Raw genomic sequence first — 12,535 nt, 5'->3', positions numbered from 1 at the left:
CACCATTTTTTCTCTGTTGTTCACGCACTTGGGCATGACTGTGTCCAATGGCTAATGTTCAACTGTGGTTGTTGTTTTTTTTGAATGAAAACAAAACTTGGTGTGATCTTGGTAGGTTGTCATAGCAACCAGTTGCAATTCCAGAATGATAATTCAGCACGAGCTTAAATAAGAAACCCTGAAGTCCAATTCGATCTCTCCAGGTATTTCCTGTTTGCTGACATCATATCTATAAAAACAAAGTTAGATTGGAGCTGTGAAACAACCTATTTTGATTGGATAGTGTGTTTTTCTGAAATAACTACTCTAATGACTGAATGGAAGGACCTTGAGACACGTATACACACAACACTGGTCTGTGCGTGCACACACAAACTGACTGTAAAACTTGTTTGACTTGCCAACGAGCTCCACGTGTAAATCTTTCAGTAACACAGGTGATGCTGCGGGATCTCAGCTGCATCTCCAGAAAAACAGATGCATCGTTATGTCTCAGAACAACCCGACGAGGACGGGAGAGCCATCCAGCGTTGGCCAAGTTTAATTTAATGTTGCATGAAGACTATTTATGACCGCCATCACATATGTGGGGTTGAAGGCTGTCGTGCATTCATTAGCCCAACTGTTTCCATGAGCAGTGCATTGCGGGAAAACTAATTATATCGGTCATATGCAAAAGTGGAAATGACATTCATATTTACTGGCCAGGGTTCCAGTCTGTTAAGCATCAATTTCACGTTTAGTGAGCAGGAAGTGGACATAGATATTAAACTGCGGGATTGAGACAACGGCCTCGTTGTGGGCCCCTAAATCTTACAGTAACAAATTGGAACAAGGTGAATCTAATGATATTATTAATATTAGTGGATAATAGTCATACAGATTTTTTTTTAGAAAGAACGAATATGTTTATTTCTGAAGAAGTCTTATATTGATATTTATACATCATATGAGCATTTTGTGAAATAATAGCAACATGCTTTGGAAAATGTGGGCATATGATATGACTGGAGAGGATAACAAGAGTGTGTGTGTGTGTGTGTGTGTGTGTGTGTGTGTGTGTGTGTGTGTGTGTGTGTGTGTGTGTGTGTGTGTGTGTGTGTGTGTGTGTGTGTGAGAGAGAGAGAGAGAGAGAGAGAGAGAGAGAGAGAGGCGCGCAGAGAAGGAGCAGGTCTGCAGTCTGAATCTTGGCGTCGCGCAGACCCGAGACGACGCTGTGGCCAAGCTGCGCTGCGATACTGGGAATACATCCTGCATATTTCTCTCTGTACAAAAAGATCACTGGTCGAGAACTTCTCCAACGAGGTGTTTTTTTCCCCCCTGGATCCGGATAACCTCTGTGGCGATTCGTCGTTCCCTTCGTTTGAATCTCGGTCTCATGACGAGTTAAAAGGTGGATTATCGGCACCGCAAATGCTGTCATTAACTGGGGATAAATTGGACAGAAGGACAAATAAGTGCTGCGGGAGAAACTGAAGGAGGAATCTCCTGGGTTTGTTTGGCGTGTGTCTGGTGATATCACTTCCATATGTGGAGCGGACGAGGGGTTTTCATGATTTTTTACTCGTGCACGGTAGATCGCTGAACACTTGAATCACGTCTCCCCCTTAGTTTGCCTCCCCTCTTCTTTCCCCACCTCTAGGTGTGAAATCTATCTTCTCAGACAGAGACTCTGAACCCCTCGGTCCCCGCATGACATGGTTCAGTCCAGCTGCGAGATCCGAGCCTCCTCCATGCATTGGGATTTTTCTCAGCGCCGACACCGAGTGAATCTCCCTTTTCTGACCATCTGAGAACTCATCGTGCCTGCCAGACCAGAGAAAAAAGCCCTGCCATGATCGCCGCTTCAAATCGGGACGGAGCAACGGGACTTGTGAGGAGACCAGAATGCGCATGCAGGAAAAGGGACGGAATACATATTTTTGCTCTAATGAAGGCGGGAGTGCAGGCGCACCATTGGAGCCGGGTGCTGCTCTTATATATGGGGCTGCTGGCCGCCTCAGTAAAGGGTAAGTCCCCATCTTTACAGCTGAAGACATGCAAAATGCAGCAGGCTTACCCTCTCTCCATCGCCCACCCTCTCCGAGCCCTGACTGAATGCAAATCAGCATCAGCAACACGCACTCACTCACTCATCCTAAAGGCGCATTTTAGGATCAACCTTCCTGGGATGTCGCTGCTCCACCACTCAAAGTTATTAATAGGAGGCTGGTTGGGTGGCTATTTTGGTGACAGCCGATCATCAGGAATTGCTCCTGTCTATCCTTGACTGTGTTGATGCGTTTCATTAAATGATTATGCTGAGTGTTGTATTAAGGAACAGGAATGGATCAAATGAGCTGGATGGACGTAGATAAACTTATTGAGTGATGGGTTCCCTCACAAATTATGTTTCTCAGGTAGAGAGATAACGGTATCTTCCCTACAGAACCCATGCTCTGCATGCTGGCATGAGGAAATCCGTTGAGGTGGTCAAGCAGCGGGCTGATTATTATGCTGTTCAGAGTCCAAATGGTTGTGTGTGTGTGTGTGTGTTTATGAGTGGCATCTTCTTCTTTCGGACTGCTCCTTCTTAGTTCCCCCAACTCAAACCCCAAAACATCTTTAACTTACAAAGGACACATGTATCAACATCATTTTATGTACAGTCCACATCTCTCTCTTTCTGAGTGTTTGTATAGGATACTAAGGCGTGTGTGTGTGTGTGTGTGTGTGTGTGTGTGTGTGTGTGTGTGTGTGTGTGTGTGTGTGTGTGTGTGTGTGTCTGTGTGTGTTGTGGGGTAGGCCTAATTAACTGACTCTGGGTTTTCTGCTCATGATTAATTGCAAATGGAAACCTTGAAACCGGAGCAGGGCATTCAACAGATTATCTTTACTATTAATATACTTTCACGTCTTCGCAGCTTAATGTGTTCCTGAAAGGTGAGACTCACTCACTACTGATTTAAAAAAAAAAAAAAATTATACCTCCTGCAGCCGTGGATTTCCGTTACGATAAAGCTCATGGCGTTATTTAGAGCTCGCTTTTTTTTTTTTTTCCGTTTTTTTTTTTTTTTTTGAGGGGAAGAACTGCAATGATTTTTTTTTGCCATCCCGAGCAGGTCCTTTGGCAAAGAAAGGCAACCGTTTTATCACTGTCTTGGCACCACACCACAGAATGGACACTATTTTTAGCAAAAGCCAAGAATACTGCCACAGCCACAATATGAATTTGACAGTGAGTCATGGCTCTGTGTTCGCCCACTCATACCTTTTGGTTGGACAGCTCATAATACACGAGTGAGTGGGACACGGGCACATTTTCGGCATCACCTACAAGCACAGTTATAGGCCACTCGTCTCATACTGTACATATGTGGTTATAGCTCGCGCGTCATTCTTTTTACAGAAATGTCAGTTCTAATGTCTCCCACCGAAATGACTCCCACTTTTCCCACCCACTTTTCATCAAACTTGTGTCATCAACCACCCAAGTTGGGTTTGTGTGCTGGCGAGGCGTGGGTTTATCACACACACTCAACTCGGTCCTAATGATACTGACAAATCTCTCTCGACTTTCCTGCGGAGTAAATCTCATTGCGGGCATTTTCGTAGAAGACTGCTTGTTTTATTTGCGTCCAGGGAGCTCTTTATTGCCCACGCTCTCTTGCCGTTTGTCTCTACTTTTGGAGCCAATAAAGCGACTCTAACTTATTGCACATATTTACGAATAACTAGGAAAGACCGGGCGATCCATCTAGCCCCCTCCACGTCCGTCCGTTACGACGTTTACTTTAAACGGTGTCAATAAATATGTTTGAATATCACACGCCGGCGTCGAGGTTGGTCTGGCGCGTCCCTCGGTGCTGCAGCCACCAGCAGTTGCCCCATCCTCCCATTGAGCGGCACCAGAGCCTCACACTATGCGGAGAGGCGCGGAGGAGGAGGAGGTGGAGGAGGAGGAGGGGGTGGGGAGGAGACCTGGGGTGCGTGGATTTTCTCTATCTATATACTTTATCAAACTGAAGCAACACTTGCCAATACGGCGGCTTTGAATACGCTGTTGCATGTTAACCCAAATCAAAAGGGTTGCTCATTAGGTGGCTGTGGTTGATACGCACCGTTAGACGTATGTTAGATGCATGGTAGTGCATTTACACTGTCTTCCCTTATCAAGCACTCTTACTTGAAACTATTTTCAGCCTCTCGTGTAATCTTAAAATCGCTCCCAAGGGCCAAAGATAGAGATGTGGAAAAGGTTTTCTGACAAAGACATATTGAAGAGAACGGCGCGCTGTCTCCACGGGATCAAAGTGGATCCCAGTGGACTGCGCGCTCAATAAGCGGTAATCAACCTCCATTCATGTAAACGTACAGGAGAGAGAGAGAGAGAGAGAGAGAGAGAGAGAGAGAACGCAGAGGCCGAGAAGAGAGGAGGCAGATTGAGGATGACGTGGCTTGCCTGTCTGGTGCGTGTTTCGGCTCTCCAACTCCAACCCTGCCCGGTATTAGATCATTCGTCAGCGGGGCATGAGACAGTCGCTCAGTATGTCCATTTATACGCAAGATCACGCTTCGTCGTCCTCTGCTCTCAACCACGCTCTCCTTCATATAAAGCGCGGCGTTTGTGCTCATGATGCAACTCGCAGTAATGTTATGAGGACTGGAGGACTTGATGCCCCTTTTCCTTTTATCTTTTTCACTTCATGACATTTGCTTGTATTCGCGCAGTCATGAGGCTCCTGAAGAAAGAGACAAGGCACAAGTGCCAATGTGTGTGTGTGTGTGTGTGTGTGTGTGTGTGTGTGTGTGTGTGTGTGTGTGTGTGTGTGTGTGTGTGTGTGTGTGTGTGTGTGTGTGTGTGTGTGTGTGTGTGTAAGTCTGGGGGGTAAAGAGTAAAGACACCCGCGTGGGTGAGCGCGTCTTTGCGTTTCCAGGCCAAAGAGTAGAGGGAAAAAAAACCTAGATATAAAGTCACTTTTCAAGTCCCATAAATCAAAAAGTGTCAAAAGCCAAACTCTGTTTTGGTTTTAAAGATCTACCACCCAAAGGCCTCCAGCCTTGAGCTGAATTGTAACTGTTTGAAAACACTGCTGTTGATTTATAATTGGGTAATTTAGTGTCTGCACCTTCCAATAATATGCGAGACGATAGTATAATCGAATTATTAGAAAAATACTTTCATACAAGTTATCCAAATGAAATACAACTTTCAATTTGTCTCTATTGAACCCACGCGGATCTCCAAAAAACCCTCACCTTTGGGAAACAATTTCAGAACACCGGACACCTACAGGCACAGCTGAATCCTCTCAGCTGGTCCTCTTCAGCACTACGGACAGCTCCTCTTCAGCACTACGGACAGCTCCTCAGCAGCAGCGGAGCGCTTCAGCTGCTCTGTATACGATTTCTCCCATGTTTTCGTGGGTTTGAACTCTCAGTTTGACATTTTAGACTCCCCAGTTTGACAAAAGAACATCATAAGGATTGGTTTCTACTGTAACTGTACCACATTTTATGGATAGTGAGAGTGAATTCCAAGCAAATAGCAGCCAACAATGACTCACTCATAGAGTATGTCGAGCTGAAAGGAGTAGCAACCATAATTTTCATTAATTTTTTCAAGCAAAAAAAATCAAACATTACCAAGCATTGAAAATGTGAATATTTGCTGATTTTCCATCTCATGTTGTATTAATATATTTGGATTTTGGTTTGCTGCTTGGACAAAACAGTTACAGTTATACGGACATTCCTAGTTTTTTGCTCGAAACTACTTCGACTTCTCCCTCAAGTCCATATTGTAAAACATCATTATGGAAGTGCCCTGTTGCATTTTTGATACATGTTGGCTAAGATAAGTGAAACCAAAACAAGAGTTGCTTTTGTGGTCTTGTTGAAACACTTGATGACATTGATACAAATTTGATATGGGCTTCTTTTAAGTCCTACTAGCTTCGCAAACTCAATCGGAGTCCTGCGTGTCCTGTGTTTCCACATGACAAATATATGGGCGCCTCACTTCCCTTTATGTCTCTCACCTCCTTCTCCCACCGGTCTACCTGCAACTCTCAATCTCAAATCCTCCTCTATCTGCATGCTCTGTTGCTTCCCATTTCCCATCTGCCCTCTACATTCACTGTTGGGCAATAAAGGAGGGAATGGGAGCTGAGAAACAGATGACATCTATTTACTCAAACTGAGAAATGTCTGAAATGCAAACGAGATATGTATCGCCATGTTGTTACTCGGAGAAGAGGCAAGCAGTGGGAGAGAAAGAGAGGTGGTCAAAAGGAAGATGGAGAACTTACAGAGGTGCTATGAAGGGGGGAGGGGGACAGATAAACCGCAAGACAAGAGTGACTGTGAAGGGAAATAAGAGGCAGAAATGGGAGAAGACAGTTGAAGTAAATGGGTGATAAGCTTACACCAGCTGAGAGATAATCTGGGCCCTGTGTTCCTCTGCCTTTTCAGCGCTGGCTGTTTTTTTCTTTTTTTAGTAAATTATCTATTTGGAGGGCTCGTTTTCTTATCAGGCATCAAGCAGACTTCTATTTCAACAAATAACAGCTTGTAAGTAAGCTTGTGGGCACGTGTCTGTTTGTTTGTGGGTGGATGAGTTTGTGGGATGCCACCCCCATTGACTCCAGGATGATTAGACTGAAGTGTTGACAAGCAGGTCATTAGCTCACTCAAAAAAGGGCCACTGAAAGACGATGTGTGCATGTGTGTGCATGTGTGTGTGCATGTGTGTGCATGTGTGTGCATGTGTGTGCATGTGTGTGGGTACATGCACGCTATGACGAAAAACCTTCGTTCTCGTGAGCGCCATTATTTCCCCACCCACCTGCGGATGCGCCAACCTGCTCCTCTGTCTGTCTTCCCCTTCGTACCTTCTCCGCCTCATCCTCCCTCCCTCCCTCTGTCCTGCCACCTCCCCTTCTTTCTTTTTTTCCTCCTTCATCCTCCTCTCCGGTGATTCATACCATCATCTGTCTCCAGATGGCCAGAGCTCTGTCACTGTGCTTCGTCACAGTGATCACAGCTACACAGTGACTCACACACACACACACACACACACACACACACACACACACACACACACACACACACACACACACACACACACACACACACACACACACACACACACACACACACACACACACATGGATTCATGCACACTTGCAGACTCCCCCAACCCCCCCATCCTCCTCCCAAAAAATTATTCCTAGATGCATTTAACCAGCCATGTGTTTGTCCAACTTAACTGGCTTTTACACACAAACTGACAACACAAACTGGACCTTTGAAAACTCACGAATATACAGCCAGATGCACATTTGGATAATTTCTTGACTAAAGTGGCATTCAGTGAGTTGATGGGGAAGATGAAATTCAAATGATCATAAAATTACCTCTGTTAAACACAGGTATTTGAGTTTGATGGCCATATAAGAGTTTGCTTTCATCAAATGCAATCCTTGCACATCAGCCGAGGTGTTTATATATTTGGCAGCTGTGGTTGTAAAATCCATAATTCACATCTAACACAAGCAGTGAAAAGCGTGTTGGAGAAATACTATTGCTTCCTTCTAAAAATGACTCTCAGCTTGTCCTATAGCGCTACATACAATTAATACATGTATATTTTGGCTGCTTTGCTTATCCCGGGAATATAACCTGAGCAGTATTCCTCTGTTTTGGCATTGCTTTCGCTTCACATTCATATGCTGTAATGTACTCCCGTGAGCCTTTCTGTTAAACTCTGTCTTACATCGTTAGCCTTTTAGCAGCTGAGCTCCATTACAGACATTGGGTAGGGATTGGATGAGTTATGGCAAAGTGCCTTGCTCAAGAACATGTTAATAATTCTTGAGGAGGCACTGATTTTCATTTCATTTTTTCCAGTAGAAAACACAGGAAGAGTTTAGTTGTACCGAACAGCTCCCTGGTGTGAATATGTGCAACAAACTGTAACAACCATGCAACCTCTATCTGGCCTTAAATGCTAGGAACAAGAACATATGCGCTAAAAGTCAGTCTTCCCTGCATAACTAAAGGTGAAATAAGTGAATAAGTAAAAATAATCCAGAGCTTACATCTCCACCAGCCATATATGAGAACAAAGCTTTAACACAGAGGGCTCTCTCTTCCTGTTATTATCAGACATGGGAATTTGCTCCAGCTACAGTAAATCCCCACAAAGCGAGAGACGGACACAGATGCCCTGTCTGTCTTGTATAGACACAAAGCTCAAGCAGGGATTTCTTTAGCTTCCTGATTTACACTGTTCTTATCAGATATCAGTGATCCCAGAGATTGAAGATTAGATTCTGGGCAGGAGGTATCTTGTCCTTGTCCTTGTCTTTTTCTTCCTTTATACAGCTTCTCTATCTATTCAACGTATAGGCAATCTGTCAGCAGTCTTCTTCTGGGAACGAGGCAGAGTCATCGTGCAGGGAGAGGCAGTGAGTGTGTGTGGGAGTGCCTTGCAAACTTAAATTTTGGATTTGAAGGATTCATGCTTTGTGGCATTTTGTGCGTGGTTGTAAATACTAATAGGAAATTCTTCTCTTTGACTGGTAACAAATTTCACCTCCCAGCATCATAAACGCTCACTCACGAGCACATTATATCTGCCTTGTTAGATCCGTACAAAAACCAAAGTGTAAAACGAGAAGTTACTGTTTACAGGGGGATAAAGTGTCGTGCTCGGGGGAGCCCTAACTTCCTGTAGTGTCGGCTGGTTGCCTGGCAACCTCGTAGTAATGATAAGCCTATTGATCTTCTCATCTAGGTCTCACAAACTGTTGAACAATCAGTTTAGAGAATATTGTCCCAGAGGGTGTTTGTAGCCCAAAAAAAATGTTTCCAGCCTTGCAAGCTTATCCTATTAGTGTAAAGTGCGTCTACAGGAGTTAATCACTCGCAAAGTGTCTGGTGACCAAACCCCGTTTAACCCAATGTCACAGCAGTGAGCTGACTCGTGTTACGTGTTGCTGCCACGGAGGCAATAAATTCATAATGAGCACAAGTGAGTAGATAGTAGACCTATCGCCTGTCTTAGTGCAGAGGTGGACGAGAAACAATTATCTTTCAAGACGGTGTTAGATGTTAGCTGTCTTTTGTTTGTTTTCATTTCTTATATTTGAGCTATTTGTAAGAACCCACTAATATTAATGATATTCAGGAAAAAAAAAAGAGAAAAATATTAATCGAACATAATTCTTCTGAATTTTAAATCAAGAAACATGATTTGATGTTATTATCAACTACACTATCCTGACTAAAAATCACAGACTTGGTTACCAGTCTGCCAAAATATGTTTTTCTTTCTCACAATCGTAACGGTATCTTGAAAAAAACACCATCTTTATGGCTTTAATTCACAGTGTAATTTACACATTGCATTTCTACACCTCTGACCCTATCTGGGTCAAAGGTGTGGAAATGCAATGTGCATGTAACATTATGAGTGGCAGTAACCATTCACTCTATTTATTGTAACTTACAATTATGTGAGAGTGATGCGTGCAGCCCATCAGTTGTGACAGCGGTCCACAGGTGACACTTGAGACCTCTCGGAGGGGGGGGGGGGGGCAGTTAGGATCCAATTTGAAAGGTTAAGGTGGACCTCAGTGAGTTGAAGTGAGGCAGCTTGATCGCCCGCTCATCCGTCACTCGGTGATAGATGGAATAGTCCAGCTGGGACAGTTGCCACCTGACCTTTAGATCACTGCTTTCTCCCTGGTGTAATATACACCACTCAAAGAGGGTCAGATGTTCACTAATGCCCACATACGCACGCACACACACACACACACACACACACACACACACACACACACACAGATCAACATGCATGTTCAGGAGAATCCAATCACACATTTAACACATCCATAACTGCATTACGCCACCTCCTGTCGCTGCTATTGATTGGTCCGCAAAGTGTAGTTTTCTCTGATTTCTGGTATAATTTCAGTGCGAATAAATGAGGGAGTATCTCCTCAGCACAGTTTGGGTCTAATGTAACTCTAAGAGCTGGGCTGTCAGATGTGAGGAGAATGAAAATGAGATGATAATTGACTTTCACTGTTAACACATTAGCATCACACTTAATTGTGCTTTTTTTCCCCCCAAGTATGGAAAAGACTGGAAAATAAATGTTTTGAGGTGTGTGTGTGTGTGTGTGTGTGTGTGTGTGTGTGTGTGTGTGTGTGTGTGTGTGTGTGTGTGTGTGTGTGTGTGTGTGTGTGTGTGTATTTGAGATGAGTTTGAGATGAGTTTAAGTCTTACACACACACACACACACACACACACACACACACACACACACACACACACACACACACACACACACACACACACACACACACACACACACACACAACGTACTCAAGTAATAATAACTATTTGAGGACAGGGATTTGTCTTCATATGTGTTATCCTGTTACACTGTTGTCATGGGAACAACATGCAGTTTGGTGACGTGGGCAGAGAATGAGGCTGTTTGAAACGCATTTCTTTTTCTTTTTTACTCATCAATAGACACGCACAAACATGAAAACACACTTCCAATCACACATATACGTTTCTCCGCGGGCATCCAGCCTCACTGCGTTTTGTGTGGGAGGGCCATTTGTACCCATGCTGAATAAACTCCTCCACAAAGACACGGGTCTTTCTGAAAGGGAGGAATATCAAGCGTAACATGTCTTTGACTCTGAATGGGCTATTTTCTATTGATTAACTTGAAACCTTGGTGCGTGGGCTGCTGAGAAACTGCGTTGTTCACAGTAACACTAACTTACCGCAGGACTTTTTTTTTTTAATGTATTAATGAGAAGGGAATTGAAATAGGTAGATAAAATGATGAAGACTACCCAAACTGGAATACATCTCTGTTGAATGTTTAAACGGGGCAAAATGCTCGTCTAGTTTAAGGGGTAGACGTTTTATTTTTTTGTGTGGGTGGCTGTTCTGCAGGTCCTGTTTGCTGGCATGACGATACTGCTGGTTAAATATGAACCAGCTGGAAGGAACTGCCTGGCTTCCCCCCACTTCTCTTCTTCTCTGTGTGAGAGAACACATGCTCCTTTGTGCTTCTTTTGCCAGCCCTGATAACAGACTACGAATGTGTGCATGCGCTCATGCAAATGTGCATTTCTGCATGCATGCCTCTGCTGTGTTTTAGCATCCAGACACTTTCTTCGATGCTTTAATCTTTGCTTAATCTTTACACGTGGGTGTTGTTTATTTTCTTACCCCACACATTTTGCCCTGCAGCTGTTTTTGCCATGACAATGTGGTTTTGTGTTTTTGTGCACGTGTGTGTATTAAATATGTGTTGCCATGGGCATCAACAGATCCTTGAAAGTAATGCTAGAGTCTGAGATGTGGATGTTACAACTGGGACAACGCCACACTGAGAGCAGCGGTGCTGTCAGCAGGGTAGCCACACGTGTTCCCTGATTTACAGTGGAGACTGTATGTTAATAAATGCACTCACATACTGTATGTGTTTGCTTGAGTATTCGCTCTGTGTTTACAGAAATCTCTGCTGTAATTTGCTTGACACATTCATGCAGCAGGAGGCCAATCCAAGCTTTGAATGTGCAAACACTGTTTGTCTGCCCTTTTAAGGAAAAAACATTTACCATTCAGCCCAGTGGAAAGCACCAGTGGAAGGGAGGGCTAGGACTATCACCTTCCACTGCATTTGGCTTGTGTGTAATGGCGGGCGGCGTCGTCCTGGCCTGGACATTAGCCTAATGTATGGAGTCGAGCGGGATCGCTAAGCTCACCCATTTCCATTTTAATGGCGGCCATCTCGAGGTTAATTCGGATATGATGCGGTCAAGGCGCGCATATGCGCTGACACGTCAAGAGACAAATGGTGATGCTGAGAGGATCTATGGGGTGGAAGGGTTTATCTTCCCACCCGGAAGGCAGTTACTGGCACACACCAAACATATGGTTGTTTGAAGTTTACTCATGGGTCAGGTTATATGTGACGCTGGGTAGCTTTGTTGCTCAATACACCCAAAGGGACACACTTATTTAGTTGGAAATTATTCAATGCTGGCTCCAATGGGGTGGATGCTTATTTTCTATGGATATTGCCCCTTATGTGCAACATACATGAATTATTTATGGTTTCTCTTGAGAATAAAGAAAGAGCTTAACTCTGTGTTTTAGTTATTATGTGATGGTGGAGACTTGGAATTTATAATTTAATGTTCTTCAGATGTAGCTGCAGGTTTACATTTAATGACATTGTCACAGACATTGTGAGTCTGTGACAATGTTGAAATTCCAAGGGACCGCTCTTTAAACATCCAACAATAAGTTTCATTCTTCTCAGTTCTATTCATACCGCGCAGCATAAGACGTGAGGCACTTCTATTATTGACTGCAAGAACAGGATGGTCTCTGCGTCTTTGTCTTTTGTCCAAAGGCAAACTTGAATCATAGATGAGGAGACGAGACAGAGACGGGGAGGGATAAAGAATCAGAGAAAAAAAAGAAGATGGGAGACCAGAAAGGAGATTAG

The 12,535-nt window shown here is 44.0% G+C and overlaps 1 protein-coding gene across 1 annotated transcript in view; it reads left to right on the top strand.

Annotated features, from left to right (window-relative positions):
* The first annotated feature begins 1,199 nt into the window (after positions 1 to 1,199).
* Positions 1,200 to 12,535, top strand: part of csmd2 (CUB and Sushi multiple domains 2) — a 250,294-nt gene continuing 238,958 nt past the window's right edge. The window contains exon 1 of the mRNA XM_069699145.1: positions 1,200 to 2,009. Coding sequence (XP_069555246.1) covers positions 1,835 to 2,009 — 175 coding nt within the window. The 5' untranslated portion in view covers positions 1,200 to 1,834. The remainder of the gene's footprint in view (positions 2,010 to 12,535) is intronic.

Source organism: Brachyistius frenatus, unplaced genomic scaffold, assembly GCF_029030835.1.
Source record: "Brachyistius frenatus isolate BFR_SWC_R1_liver_20210118 unplaced genomic scaffold, ASM2903083v1 Contig_2, whole genome shotgun sequence".
Taxonomy (NCBI): domain Eukaryota; kingdom Metazoa; phylum Chordata; class Actinopteri; family Embiotocidae; genus Brachyistius; species Brachyistius frenatus.
Note: the sequence above shows the minus strand (reverse complement) of the source record. Positions and strands in the feature narration are given on the sequence as shown.